Source organism: Diceros bicornis, chromosome 28, assembly GCF_020826845.1.
Source record: "Diceros bicornis minor isolate mBicDic1 chromosome 28, mDicBic1.mat.cur, whole genome shotgun sequence".
Classification (NCBI taxonomy): Eukaryota; Metazoa; Chordata; class Mammalia; order Perissodactyla; family Rhinocerotidae; genus Diceros; species Diceros bicornis.
In genome coordinates, this window is record NC_080767.1 from 24,146,657 (window position 1) to 24,162,230 (window position 15,574).

General features: G+C 46.6%; 1 protein-coding gene across 1 annotated transcript in view; it reads left to right on the top strand.

Annotated features, from left to right (window-relative positions):
• The window catches only part of PAPPA (pappalysin 1), a 207,391-nt gene that overhangs the window by 141,386 nt on the left and 50,431 nt on the right, over positions 1-15,574 (top strand). The window contains exons 14-15 of the mRNA XM_058524829.1: positions 8,862-9,030; positions 11,265-11,448. Coding sequence (XP_058380812.1) covers positions 8,862-9,030; positions 11,265-11,448 — 353 coding nt within the window. The remainder of the gene's footprint in view (positions 1-8,861; positions 9,031-11,264; positions 11,449-15,574) is intronic.

Here is a 15,574-nt window from a genome sequence, read left to right on the forward strand (position 1 = left end):
GGGAGGGAAGCAGGGATGTGTGCTGGAAATAGGACCTCCTTCAGTCCTAAATAGGACTGGCTTGCAGTCTCAGAGCTGACACTGGCTTGCAGGGGGATCCTGGGAACATCACTTTCCCTCTCTGGGCCTCAGCATCCTCATTTGAACAAAGAGAGGATAGATAGATTAGCTCTCTTCCAGCTCTGAAATACTGGAACATTCTGCTTCCTAAGTGGCATCGGCAGGAGGTATAACCGTCCTAAATTTAGGGGGCTGCTGGGGGACTGGTACTTCACCGTGTGTTTCGGTGATGGGTAAATCTCTGTGTCCTCCCCAAACCTAGCTCCTGAGATCCCCCCAGTGGTCTAGGAGTCTGTCTGTTAACTGCATAACATCACTCCATCCGTGCTTTTGATCTGGCGTCTCTTAATGCACCTAGTTTGGAACTAAGAGAGGATAGTGTTTCCTGGAAGAATATGAGCTTCGATGAGACTTTTATTTGGGTTTGAATCCGCCCCTTCCTGACTGTGTGTCCAGGAACAAGTCACTTCACTTTTTTGAGTCTCAGTTTTGTATTTTGGTATAAGCGGATGATAGCATCGACTCCATAGGGTGGTCGTGAGGTTAAATGGTGCACCGTAGATGTGCTCTTGCAGATTGTTAGGCACTGTGCAAAGATAATGTATTAATAAAGAATATTTACCCCCACTTTCTGATGTGATGGTGGTCCTTTTCTGCACAGAATTCTGCATAAAGTTCCTAGAGTTAGAGCTGGAAGGAGCTTCAGAAATCATTTAGCGTGCCCGGAGTGTCCAAACTTTGGTGTCACCCTCTAGAATTCCAGGGCCCCAAAGGGGAAGGACTGGTCCAGGGTCACACAGCAGATCTCAAGTTTGTTTAATGGGAGCCAGAAGAAGAAAGAAAGAGTGGGGGTCTCGGTGGGCATCCCCAGAGTGAGGCCCTCTGAAAGGCCTTTCAGCTCTGACGTGTCTACCTGGGAGCAAGGAGAGGGAAAAGGAGTGGGGAGGGGGGACACCCAGCCTTTCCCACGCCCCTGCTACCACAGAGGACACAAAAGGTGGTTGCAAAACCCACATTGTTTTGCACCCACTGTCTCTAGCTTCTGTTGTGCAAAGTCTGTCGCAATCATTTGGAGGCAAAAGAGCTCCTTAAATATCACTCATTGTTGTATTTCACCCTAAGAGGGCTTTTTCATCCCTGGCTCTCCAGACTATAAAAATAAGTTAATTATCAGAACCCAGGGAAACAATGTCGATGGAAAATGCAAATCTTTCAGACCTTTTCTGCAATGCTTTCCCATCCTTCACCAGCCACCCGGACCATCCACAAGTTGACTGAGGCCAGCCCTGACTTCTTTGAATCCTTAATTAACAGTTCCTATGCCAGAAGTAAAGAGTAAGAAGTGTTTAACCTCGGAAACAAATCAATAAGTATTTGTTGAGTTCTTTAACTTGTTGTGGAAGAACATTGATCTGGGGCAAAGCGTTGCCCTGACTTCCACTCATTGTATGACTGTGAGCTACTCCTCCTTTCTGGGCCTCAGTTTCCCCATCTATAAAATGATGATGATGGATTGGATGTTTTCCATGATTCTTTCTAGTTTTAAAAGTCTGAGATTCCCAGGAGCTAGGAGAGGCAAGAGGGAAGAGGAAGGGACCAACATTTATTTTATTATCTTATTTCATCATCTTATTTCATTATCACACCTGCCCTGTGAGGTATGGGCAGAGTGAGTGAGTCAAGGCCTTCTAGGTGATAAGAGGCAAAATCCTGCTTTGTCTGCCCCTAAAACCCATGCTCTGCCCACCAGGCACATCTAGGAGACAAGTGGACTTTTCATGGCTGCTCACACGTGAGCATTTAGTCAGTGAAACTGAGTCAAGTGATGGAGACACAGCCCTGAGGGCCTCGGCTGGCTTGATCCTGAGTTTGGACCCGGCTGGGACAGGCTGAGCCCCCAGGGCTGAGGCTGCAGGGCTGCGGGACCTCGTCCTGAATGCTCCAGAGGGGAAAAGGATGGCAGCTGCTCCTGGGGAGCTGAAGAGGCATTTACTCAAATAGGCAGGACTGTGCAAACGTGTAAATGCATTAAAACAAACAAACCAGGAGGAAAGAAAAGAAAAATAAGCAACAACTGTAAAAAGCCATGGGATGTTTTTCTTCATTCACAAAACACCAAGGTAAATAGCATCAGTTTTTATAGCACAGAGTCAGCTGGCTGTAGTAGAGACAGCCCACTTTACTCTCAGCTGTTTCCCAGGTAGAGAAAGGGGCTGTTACCCCCCACACCCATCCCTTCCTCTCCTCCCTCCCACTCTCCTTCCCCTTCTCCTCCCCATCTCTTCTCTTTCTTGCTTTCTCTCCTCCCTCCCCTTCCTCGCCCTCTCCTCCATCTCCTACCCCCCCTCCCTCCTCTCTCACCCCTTTTCTTTCCTCCTGCTTTTCTTTCTGTTCTCCTGAGAGCAGCGCGATCTCTAGGGGGCTGCCGTGGGAGAAGCACCACGACAGCAAAATCAATTCAGGCTGTGTGTTCTGACCTAGATTCAAGGGTCTCCAGTCCCGGTGTGGTACATGGAATAAATTTAGAGGCCCAAGAAAATGGGATTAGGTTTCCGATGAGAGGTCCAGTTGTGGGATTCTGGCCAAATCCCAGTTCCACACTGAGTTAGAGGAAGGGGGAAAGATGGGGGTGAGGGTGTAGTGATGGTGGTGGGGGAAGTTAAGAGGCTTCTTCAATGAGAAAAGCAAAAATCATGCAGTGAGGCTCCAATGTGTCTAACACACACACAAACACACACACACACACAAACACACACACACACACACACACACACACACCCCTATCTCTATCTATCCTATAGTTCTAAACAGAAACTAAGCAGTTTATTATAAAATTCAGTGGGCCATGTGTTTAAGCACATTCCTTCCATCCACCCTTCCTTCCTTCCTTCCTTCCTTCCTTCCTTCCTTCCTTCCTCCATTCTTTCCTTCCTTTCTTCCTTCCTTTCATCTTTCTTTCCTTCCTTGCACTCCTTTTATTTTTTGCATTCTTTCTTCCTCTACCTCAAACTCTTCCCACTTTTCCAGCCCATCCAGAGAAAGGCAGTTCTGATAGGGAGCTAACTTTTAGAAGGCCAGCTTTAAGAGGAAATACATTCTTCTTGTGACTAGATTAACTCCTTCCAGCCAGGGTGGACTTAGACTATAGTTGGGGGGCGAGGGTGCCTATAGGCTGGACCCAAGGGTTCAGAGAATCTGTGCAGGGATAGGAGCCCATGCATAGAATATCTCATTAGATTAATTGATAGGAATTCATATATAAGATTTGGAGCCCATAATGAAGCTTCTCATGGCCAGAGACTAGAGGCCTCAGATTGCTGCCCACAGACTCATCCAACATCTCCAACCCACAAAAGGATCAGCACTTTTTAGAACATCTGTTGGGAGTCGCTGGTCTGGGGGATATACCTGCAAATGGAACAGCTGTGCCTAAGCATCTGTATATCTTCAACTGTACTGGATACTGCCTGACTCTTCTCCAAAATGTTGTCCAACTTACACTCCCATCAGTGGTCTGTCCGAGTTCCTGTTGTTCCATATCCTCGTCAATACTTGAGATTATCAACATCTATTTTTTTCCCATTCCAAAGGGCTCTGAAATGATATACCTCTGTAGTTTTGTCCTCATAAAACCGTGATCCCTGAAACCTGGAAGGGCTCCAGGAGCTTCTCTGGTTCTGCATCCTTATTTGAGGATGGGAATCCTGAGGTCCAGGCAAGGACAGTGGGTTTCCCAAAGTCACCCAGCCCATTAGGGGCAGAACCAGCATTTGGATCCAGTTCTCAGGGCTTCCAGGGCAGAGTTCTTGCCTCCTCATCAGAAGTTTCAAGACTGCTGTCGCATGGGCCAGACTAGGCCACAAACAGCTTGTGTTTATTTGGCCCTCATTAGTTATTTTCTTTAACTAGTTGCCAACATTTAAGTATCAGGAGAGTTGATACTAAAAACCAGAATTCTTCCTCCTCTTAAAGACATCAGAAGACTTGGAAACAGCAGCCCTCAGTCCCACTAGGCAACCTCGGACTGGAGTGAGAACTCCTCCCACTGGGCGTGCCCCACTCAGCTCACCTAGCCATTCAGATCGTCTGCCTGGACCCTGCAGGCCACTGACCTTGCATCTGGACTCTACAAAATCTCACCTTGGCTCCCCCACATCACCAGCCTCTAGAATCATAGAATAGAATAGCCTTTTAGGACCACTTCCCCCAGTCACCTCATTTCTGGGCAGAAAAAGCAAGTCCTATCTTGATAACTCTTTCTCATTCTCACTTCCCAAGTGATCCTGCAGCATTTGTGCCAAGAGCACTTTCCCTTCCTTTTCTGGTGTTGAGCATGCTGTTCTTTTGCTGTCCCCATCTGAGCAGCCCAGAATGATTTATAAACAACCTGGCTGTTATTATCTCTACTTCCCTATGGCATAATTGCGGCTAAGTAGCAGCCACTGGAGTTAAGCCATGCGCCAAGGGACAGAACCAGGAGTGGAGCCCTCACCAGCCCTTTAGCTGCTGGCCTTCCCTGTCCTGGTTGGAATCCTACTCAGGGATCCTCTGCTGTGCGTGATTGGGGGCCATTTCATTTGACAGTGGAGGCAGCAGCTGGGGGGCTGGCTGTCGGATCACTTAACGATCTACCTCTATATGGAACTTGAGTCTGTAAGTAAATTAAAATATATATAAGAAGAAAAGAAATCTCTAAGTATCTGATTAGCTCTGCATCCAGCGGGGGTCTCCACCTTTTTCTTTTTTTTTTTTTTTTGGTAAGGAAGATTAGCTCTGAGCTAACATCTGTTGCCAATCCTCTTCTTTTTGCTTGAGGGAGATTGTCCCTGAGCTAACATCCGTGCCAGTCTTCCTCTATTTTGTATGTGGGACGCTGCCACAGTATGGCTTGATGAGCAGCGTGTAGGTCTGCACCTGGGATCCGAACCTGCAAACCCCAGGCTGCTAAAGTGGAGCACACAAACTTAACCACTATGCCACCAGGCTAGCCCCTACTTACCTTTTTTCATTGATAAAATTACCTGTGTCCCTTCTCCCATACCTCTGATCAGCCACCTTCCTCCTGAGAAATGTGTTATTTTTTTTTTCTTCTTTTGTTACTTTTTATTGACCATTCATCACTGGTAATAAATTCTTACCTCATTTTTTTTTTCAATGCAGCTAGAGGCTTTTGTTCTGTTTTCCTTGTGTGGATTTTTGTTTTTGTGTTTCAGAAATGACAAGATTGTGTCAGGGAGTTATTTAGGAAGGGTAGTTGGGGTAGTGTTTATCATTTTGGGGCAATGTGTTCACACAAGCCTTTCCAACTAACAGAAAGGCAAAGAGAAGAGCAGGGACTTAGGGGACCAACAGGCAGATCCACACTGGAATTCTGTCCACACTGAGTACTGTCCTTTGGGCAAGGGATTTAAACTCCCTTAGCCTCAGTCTCCTCTTCTTGAAAATGGGAATAATAATACTACCTCAAGGAGTTACTGTGAGAATGCAAATATGGTGATGCAGAAAAAACACAGCAGCCAATGCCTGGCACATATTACCTCTTTTCCTCCTTTCTTCATGTTTTCAATCCTGTAAGCTAGGTACAGACAGATGTGCTGAAAAAGCAGAGATGCCTCTCTCCCCAAAATCTGTTCTGGAGGACACTAGTCCTAAGAAATGTCCTACGAAAAAAGGTTATCCAGAGTTTGGAAAAGGATGCGTACCTTAGCGTCTTCTGGAAATCCACAATGTGCTTTAGAACATTCAAGGTTCTGAGACGTCCTGCAATAAAGAAGCCTGATTGGTCTCCTTAATCCAATGCTACCCTATTCATTTGACCGTGGAACTTTTTGGTCAGGTAATTCATGTGACCAGGGAATATTTTCCTTCCACAGCAGAAAGAACGAGAGTAGAGAGACCACCTTCTCATGGAGCTTCATAGTTTTCAAAGCATTTCTCATGCATTGACCTTTCTGTTCTGCAAACACACTGGGCTCATCCTGTTCTGAACCTTTGCACCTGTTCTTTCCCTCTGTCCCAAACCTTTGTATGGCTGATGCCTTCATTTCATCCAGGTCTTAGTTCAGATGTCCCCTCTTTCTGGAGGCTCCACCTGATCTCTCTCTACCTGGTGCCCTGCCCTGTCACCCTCTATAATTTAGCCTTGTTTTAGTGCCCTTACTGCAAGTATCACTATCTGAAATGGGCTTATTTATTACCTTTCTTTGGCACATGTCCTCCCTCCTCAGACACAAAGGTGACAGGAATCTTACCTGTCCCCTCTGTCTCTGTGTCCCCAGTGTTTAGAACAGTGTCTGCTACTCAGCAAGGCCCCCAGGCAAGGTCTGCTGAATAGATGAATGAGTGGCTGACATGTCACCCTATTGACAGACTTGAGAGACAAATCATTTCCTTACTTCCACTTTACAGATGGGGAAACTGAGGTTCAGAGTGTTATATAAACTCTCCAGGGTCAAACAACTGATAAATGGCAGAGCTGGTGCTGAAGCCCAGACTTGCCTGACTGCTAAGCCCTGTGCTCTTTCTATTCTAGGAAATCAAGGTTTTCAGTGTATACTTTCCCTACGAAGAACATTAAGGCGTACAGAATTGGGGGAGGGGGAGAGCACTGTTTTTACCCCAATGGCCCCCCAGCCCAGAGAAGCCCAGAGCTGTTGTCTTTTGAAGGAGCTCCCAGAGCCCCCCTGGATCGTCATCAGACGGGAGCCCAGGAGCCTCCTGGGAGTGCAAAGCGAGCATGGCCAAACTGGAAGGCATAGGTCAGAAGACCAGCCTGGAAGCTGGTAGCTTACAGAGTAAATCTATTTAAATTGGAACCATGTGGCTCTTTCCCCCAGCGCTTACACAATGTGAACAGATGCATTGTTTGGTGTCAAAGCCCTTGGGTTGACTCCACAGTTACAGTCTTTTCAAGGTCTCCCCATGGCACAGAGCCGAGGCTGTCAGGAGCAGGAAGGAGGGCAGAGAATCAGAAATATCAGCAAGTGTCACCTATTCCTGCTGGCCCTGCATTTCGGAAGGGGGAGAATGTGGAGAGTGCAGGCCCACATCAGTGCAGGTCTGAGACCTCAATCGAAAACTTTCCCTTTTCCAAGTATTTTTAAAAGTCAATTTCTGACGTGTTTTGGAAGCTTTTGCCTCCTCAGCTCCCCCTCCCCACTCTAATTCTCACCATACTTTTTTGCACAGGGGATAGAGCGTGGGGATGAGTAACCATGTTCCTGTAAAACCCTCTGTGGGGTATCCTGAAACTGGTACCAAGAAAAAAATTGGAAATTTCTTCATTAGCTGGTTTGGCCACCAACTGCTCCCTATCTCCTAGAATAAAACAGCAAAATGCAAGTCTTGTGGCTCTGGATGCAAATTTAGCTATTAGTGCACACTGCATGCCAGGTGTTGGGGTAGACAGAGTCAGAGACACAAAAGTTAGAGAAAACTGCCCCCTAGAAGCTTTCAGTGTTCGAAATCAACATCTCAGCCTCTGTAGAGTGCTTCAGAGCTATTGCAAGACACTGCACCATTTGTTTCTTGCTGTCTACTAAATGCAAGCCCTTTTTATTGCAATGAGAAGTATACCAAGATGAAACAGGCACTATCTCCACCCTCGGGGAAGTTCCAGTCCAGGTGTGGGACAAGGTTAACAACAAGAACTTTGGAGTCACACATCTGGGTGGGAACTTCAACAAGTAACTTGATCTCACTGGTCCTGATTTTTCCAACTGTAAAATGAGTAACACTTAGCTCATAGAGTTGTTGTGAGATGGAGTGAGCTCATGTATATAAGCAATTGATGAATAGTCACTAATGTTACTGAGTGTCTGTGTAACGATACTATAAGGGGAAAGATCATTTAAGCATGGGGATTTTATGTTGTTTCCATTTCCTTAAGGATTAGCACACATTCTGGCACATGGTGGACACCCAGGACCTGTGCTTTTAATGCGTGAAGCATGAGGCAACAGCCTTAGAGAAAAGAGGGCAGAATGCCTGCAAGGGAGCTCACCTGGGGACCCCATAAAGCTTCCTGTAGAAATGTGCATGTAACTCAGACTTGAAGAATGGGTAGAATTCACATGGGCAGGAATATTGGAACAGCAGCTGTAGCAAGATGCAAGGCAGGATCTCTGAACAACTTTACTAACAATCCATAAATCACTTTACAGTTTATAAAAGACTTCTACATTCACCACCTCAGCTGAGTCTCATGACCCTATGAGTTGGCCAAATTTGAGAGTACATTGGAGCTCAGAGAGGTGATGTATCTTGCTCAGAGTTACACAGCTTCCAGGTAATAGAGCATAGATTTATTTTTACCATTAGCTACCATTTATTGAATGCTTTTATGTGCCAGGAATTCTGCTCTGTGCTTTTCCTAAACTATCTGGTTTAATTCTCACCACAACCCTCGGAAGTGAATACTATTATAAAATCTGAAGAGACTTTCATTCAACTCGGTGCCTGGCAGATAAGAAACTCAGTGAATACTTGCTATAATCATAATGACGCCCATTTCACAGAGGGAAAAACTGAGGTTCTGCAAGGTTTGAAGATGAATAACATAGAACGCTTTCAAGTGGTGGAATTTGAACCCTGGTTTGTCTGTTTCCATAAATTGTGCCCTTAATGATAAACTTTGACCACTGCCTCCAGAGTCTTCTTCACCAAAGCTAGCACCTCTTCCTCTCCTCAGTCTTGGACTCCTGAAATTTTGGAGAGGGAGGCCATTAGCCTTTGTCTTGCAGCTGGAGTGCAGTGGTCCTACAAGAAAACTCCCTCTTACCTTCCATTCCTTTCCTTTCCAGTTGTGTGCACTTTGCATGTGAGGCCACTGACTGTCCGGAGCTGGCCGTGGAGAACGCCTCTCTCAACTGCTCGAGCAGTGACCGCTACCACGGTGCCCAGTGTACCGTGAGCTGCCGGACAGGCTACGTGCTCCAGATACAGCGGGATGACGAGCTGATCAAGAGCCAGGTGTGCGCAGGTGCTGGGCTCAGAGCCCCTCTCCAGCCCAGGAAAGGCTGATAGGGTGTTGAACATGTTCTCCGCTGAATCTACAGCACTTAAAATAGTGTTGCCACATCATAGATGCTCGATAAATATGTGTTGATTGAATGAAGGAATCCATCAATCTGGAATTTCTAAGACAATGGTTCCCTGGCAGAGTAGTGTTCCATACGACAGGTAGGTTGCAAATCTGAAAAACTGTGGGCTAAGCGTTTTGGAATGAAACCCTCACAGTCAGAACTCTGCTACACTTGAATGGGCTGCTTTAGGAAGAGGCAAGACTTCTGTCAATGAGGTGTTCAGTCATTCGTTCATTGTAAAACATCTCTTCACTGGGAACCAGATGCTGTACTAGGTGATGGAGAAAAACGTCACTAAGATAAACCTAGTTCCTCCTCTCAAGGAGCTTAGTGACTGGTGACGTGGAGCAGACAATGAATGAGTAATGACCTCACAGTGTGATAAACACCATAAAGGGAAGGGTAGGCTGTTGTGGAATTCAGGGGGGATTCAAGGAGAGTGGACTAGAGGAAATGACGTGAAAACAGGAACTAGATAGATGGGCAAAGGAGAGTGTGTTGGGGAGAGGGAAGAAATTTGTGCTCTGGACACAGGCAGGAGTGGAAGCCTGTTGGTGAGAAAGAGCTTGCTACAGACAGAGATTTCTCTTCTGAACTCACTCAAGCAATGCAGCTGGAGGGGCAAGCAAGGTCCACTGGTGCAAGGCCCTGTTAGCTTGGTCAGGAAGTGTGAAGTTTCTCTTTAGGGCAACAGGGGGCTGACATGGTCAGATCATGGTTGATAAAGGTCCTTCTGGCTGCCCATTTGGGTGTAGCTTGGAGTCTGACAGTAAGACTGGCCATAGGGAGAGTCCTCAGAAAGTCATCAGAAGAGCTCAGGGAAGAGGGGTGTGTCCTGCATGAGGGTAGTGGCAGTGAGTGGACTTGAGATGTGGCAGAATGTTGCTTCAGCCAGATGTTGCTGTGGGGTCTCAGGTGGGCAGGAGGGAGGGGGGCAAAGTGGCAGTGAAGCCCTGAGATTTGACGATTCCAGAGCTCTGTCGCTAGATGCAGCTTTTTCCAGGGCCCTGCTGGCGGGCCTCACCTGTATGTTGCAAGCACACAGGGCACATTCCTTGTTGCTGGGAACACCTACTTGTACAGAGCTTCTGGGCTTGAATAGAGTCCCACTGCAGAGCTCTGGGGCCCTCGATTGCTTGTCTTCGACACCTACTTCCATGTGTCAGACACGGCAGGTCTGAACTCCTGTGGAAATAATTAGGCTGTTTTGGCAGTGAGGACCTCTACTCCCTTTGATGTATGCTTAAGAGAGGAAAAATGTCCTTTGCTTTTAAAGTCCCCGATCAACATTTGGCATCCCCAGTGCCCTAGGATTTGGCGGCTTCCTCCTTGAATAGAAGCCTCCGGGCTGCCAATGAGATGACTGTCCCTCCCTTGGCTCTGTAGCATGGCCTCGCCCTTCCACCCGCACAGCCCTGCCGTCTTCTGGTTTGGTTCAAATCTCTGTCGACCCGTTCACTTTTCCCAGCCTTGTTCCTTCTTCATCTCTACCTTTCTCAACTATTGAACCATCGAATCTCAGAGTAGAGAGTGGCTCTTAGTTCAATGCCAATGGGAGAACTCAAATCAGGAAAGGGACTTACCCATGGTCTCATAGCACGGAGGACTAACATCCAGGTCTCTGACATCTCCGGGCGATGCCCACTCTGTGCAAAACACTGCAACAAGCTCCCTGTAACTTCTTCCAGAGCCAAGAAAAGAGACAAAGCTAAGGTCTCACTGTTGTGCTGTGTTTCAGAAGCTATTTCATGAAAGAAGTCATCAGGCCCTGAGAGGTCTGAGTCTCAGTATTCTCATCAATACAATGGAAATGATCTGGCAGACTTCTACAGATAGTAGTTAAGAGCCTTTGGGTTCGATTCCCACTTATCCTCTTTCCAGCTGTGTAACTTGGAGCTAAACACAATGTCTCTGAGCCTCAATTTCTGCGTCTGTACAATGGGAATTGAAATACCTAATTCAAACAGTTGTTGGGATCATTAAAAGTGAGCTAAAGGTAAACACTAAGCATTGGTCTCCCACTGCCTGGACAAGACTCTGAGCTGTAGCCTGGGGGAGACGGGTGTTTCCCCACATTGGGATTAGGTCTGCCTCCTTACTGTGCCTGCCTCTGTCTTTCAGATGGGACCCAGCGTCACAGTGACCTGTGCTGAGGGCAAGTGGAACAAGCAGGTGGTGTGTGAGCCAGTGGACTGTGGCATCCCGGACCAGCATCACGTCTATGCCGCCTCCTTCTCCTGCCTCGAGGGCACCACCTTTGGCAGCAAATGCTCCTTCCAGTGCCGTCACCCAGCGCAGTTGAAAGGTATCGAGGGCCCTTTGGCTTGGCCCGCCCTTCTTCTATGGGAACCCAGAGGCTGCTTTCAGGCTCTCCTTTTGGGTCTCAAACACCAAGGGTTGGGTGGGGGTTTTATCTGTGCTCCTGATTTCTTTCCACCGATTGTATTTATGTAAACTGCCCTGCTGTGCAGCTAAGGAGAAAGTAGAGAGTGTATAAGTATGACAGTGAAATCTCCTCCAAGATCTTGCAAATCTTCCAAAAAAGAAAAGAAAAGAAACAGGAAGGAAGGGAGGGAGGGAGGAAGAAAAAGAAGATTCTAAGAAAGTAACACTTGGAACTGATGTGACTAGTTCACTGGATAGGATTAGGGCTCAGGAAGCCTAAGAGGTGAGTAATATTATTATTCCCATTTTCACAGAGGAGGAAATTGAGCCTCAGTGAGTTTAAAGAACTTGTCCAAGGCCACACTATTAGTGGTGGGATGTACATCGGGGCCCAGGTCTGTCTTTCTCCAAAGCCAACTGCTACTCTTTAGGAAGGGCTAGCTGAGAGAGGAGAAGATGTGGACAGGAAGCATTTACTAGGATCTCCTGGGTATTAAGGTGAGAAAGACATAGTCTGGCAAACTGGAGAGGAGGGCAAATTTTGGAAATGAGTGAGAGGCTGGCTTGGGTGTCCTTCCTAGAATGTCAGGACTAGAATGGCTCTTAGAGTTTATCAGGAATAACTGATTATTGGAAAGATGGTGAAACTGAGGTCCAGTGAGTGGAAGGAAGGAAGGACTTTGTACAAAACAACCGAGCAAGTTAGCACCATTATCAGAATGAATGCTCTTGGCTTCCGGTCGGGTATTGGATTTTGACATTATACCCAATTCCCGAGGTGCCAGGACCCTCTCCTTGGCTTGGTTTATCAGAGGAAACATTGCCCCCCTTATCAGATATCCAGAATTATATCTCACTCAAGGGTCCTACCTTGGGGTGCATCATGCCGTAGCATGGGAATGAGTGGACTTCGGTGGGGTGTGGGGGGTTTGGAGGGAGGTCTGTACATTCCCTGAAACTTAGATGTAATATTATATATTCATCAGTTTCAGGCATTTTGATGATTGGAGAGAGTCAATAGTTTCCCCGAATTTTCAAGGGGATACAGAACTTCAAAAGATTACTGGACTTGAGTCCCTGGAGGGCAGTGGCTGTGTCTAAGCCCTTCTCACATTGCTGTCAGCAAGCCCAGGACCTGCACATAGTAAGACTCAATAAAGTGTATTGACTGGCTGGCTGGATACATTGATGAAAGTAACACCACAGGAAAAGTTTCTTTTAAGAAATGAATGGAAGACCCAGAAATCTCACTAAACTGCCCCAAAATAAAAGCAGGAAGCACTTCTGGGATGCATCCCTTAGCTATCCTCATTTTTAACCCAGGAAGATTATAATTAAAAAGCTATAGACATTTCATCTGAGCTACTATAAAGATTTAGGTTGAAGAGACATGAAGAGACCAGTGGAAATTGTAACCACCCCTATCTTTCAGGCTGTCTGGGTCCTTCTCTTGGCCCCATTTGCCCAGATGTGGGGTGTATTAATAACTCCAGCCTAGGAAATCACACTTCTGCTCTCAATCAGAGGCCCTTGGGAAAGGGAGGTGTATAAATTAGCATTGATTATTACAGCCCTCATTATGGCTAATAATAATTCTTAATCAAATTGATTCAGACCCTTCTGCTATTGCTTCTCTGCTGACTGTGAGGGAAGGGGGTGACCCCTCTGTGGAGATGAGGCCCCAAGAGGACCACTATGTTGACAGTTGTTGATCCCAACTTTGCTCTTCCCTTAAGAATATAGAGAAGCATCTTTCTGATGGCCACATTGACCCACTAGGACCCATTGACATTTCCTGGACCTTGGTTCTCAGCATCATCTGGTACTCAATTTCCAGGTCTGATGCTTCTGCTTGGATCTGCTGGAAGCAAGGACTGGGTGAAGGTCCTGGTACCCCTCTCATGAGCTTGTTAATGCCTCCCTTCTCAAGTCAGGGGGTAAAGAGATGATCAAAACAATTTTCCCACCCATTTCTTGTTTGATTCCCTTTCCTCCCTTCTTCCCTTCATTTTCCTTTCCCTGCAGCACAATTTAAGCAAGAAGAGCACTAGCTTTAGAATCAGACAAACCGGAGTCCCACTTCTGTCTCTACCTCAACTGTTTGATCTTAGGAGAGCAATTTCACATCTCTGAGCCTCAATACCCTCATTTGTAACATGGGTGTGAGAGTGCCCACGTTGAAGGGTCAGGTTGAGGATTAAAAGAGATGGCATGTATAAAATGCCAGAGCCAGAGAAAATGCTTAGTAAATACTCATCTTCTCCAAGGGGCACCCTTGTGAGGACCTGTGCAGTGGCTGATCTCCTAGCCCCTGACCTCTTTGTCCCATGGAGGCCTTAGTTCTGTGGAGACATGCTCCATCCTCCATGCTCCTCCCAGGACCCGGGAATTAGTGTCCTTGGATGAGCAGCCACCACCCAGGACAAGCAGTCAAGTGTAGCCCCTGGAAACCTGGGGTAACGCATGTAGCACCACAAGCCCACTTGCCTCTTATATTCCAGGTGAATTTTTCTTGAATATCCTGACTTTCACTTAAATTCTGAGCCCTCCTTAAGATGTGTGCAAAATATCCTGCAAACTCACAAGCTTAGAATCACTTCTTCCTAGGTCCTTTATGAAATGAGCGCTATAAGCACAGACAGAACCTACAAAAATGCACAAGGCAAAAAATACTTACAAGTTCAGAAAAGAACAACTTCAGGTTCAAAATCGTAAATGTTTAATTAAATGGCTAAAAATGCAACCTTACTTACATCACCTAGTCAACCTCAAGTCAACCGTGTTGGGTGCCCTTGATATTGACTATGGAGTGGGGCTTCTAAAGTAAGTGTGCCCTCATCGTACAAAGATCTTTTGAAAAGGCCCACTTTCTACTTATGGCTCTTGTGGCCTGTTCTATCTCAGTTTTTCCTGTCTATCCACAGATTTAAAACTCAGTCTATTCACTAGTTTCCAGAAGATACCCAATACCATTGCATACTTTCTGATTTCTCGGACTTTACTGAAGACAGAGACATGAGATGGGTGGACACAGAGAGTGGCCCCACCCTACAGTGCCCAGCAATTAACCTTCTTACCTGCCCTCAGCTCTTTGCCTCACCCCTTACCCTCTCTCTGCAGATCCTGTAATGACCTCCCTCCCTTTAGGGGTTCCACATTCTTTCTCCTTTCTCAGGAAGAGACCCTTCCATCTTTCTCAGAAGCAGACAGCCAGGCTCTGGAAGGTTCAGCTTTATCCCAAGGGTCTCATCAAGGTATCTTCCCCAAAAAAGCAGAATCAGTCCCCTAAAAGGAATTCTCATACAACTCCTAGGAAAACGCTGCTTTCTTCATCTTCTCACTTTAGTGTTTTGGAGATAGCAGGGTCTAGGATGTCATTGGGTCCAAACCACTACTGGGTGCTGATGGTAAACCACTACTCAAATTATGCCCTGGGGCTCGAGAGTCACAGTGAAGGAGGGATTTGTCCAAGATCACATAGCTGCTTATGCGGCCACTTGTGATGTGAGCAATGCTAAGAGCATAAAGTAAGCTCCAGTTTTATCTCTTAAATAATTCTTCCAGTTTTCCTCAGCCCGCTCTCCACTCTGAATGGTTGCTCAAGCTTCAAGAGTCAAGCCTATTCTTAGTTCAGGGTTCTTACCTGCTGCCTCAGAAGCCCTCTGGCCTTTTCTAAAGCCTGTCCCTCAACCCAAAACTCCCATCGAACCTTGGAATGTCAGAGCTTGGAGAAGGCTACAGGTCATCAAGGCTCATCATTTCATTTTGCAATAGGGAAATGGAGGTCCAAGAGAGGACGACATTTACACAAGGACATATATGAGTTACCATTAACACTGGAGCTAGAAGGCAGGGGTCCTGACCCTGGAAATGGTGCCCCCTTGCTAGGCGTGCCATTCCCACCAATCTGAGGAAATAATCTAACTTGCGTCTGCCACGTGCATTCCCCGACCCCTCCTGCATGGCAGGTGTCCAACATTCCAGGCTCCTTTCTCCCTCTTCTCCATCAATTATCCCTGGTGTGACTGCATCTTAGGACATTCTCT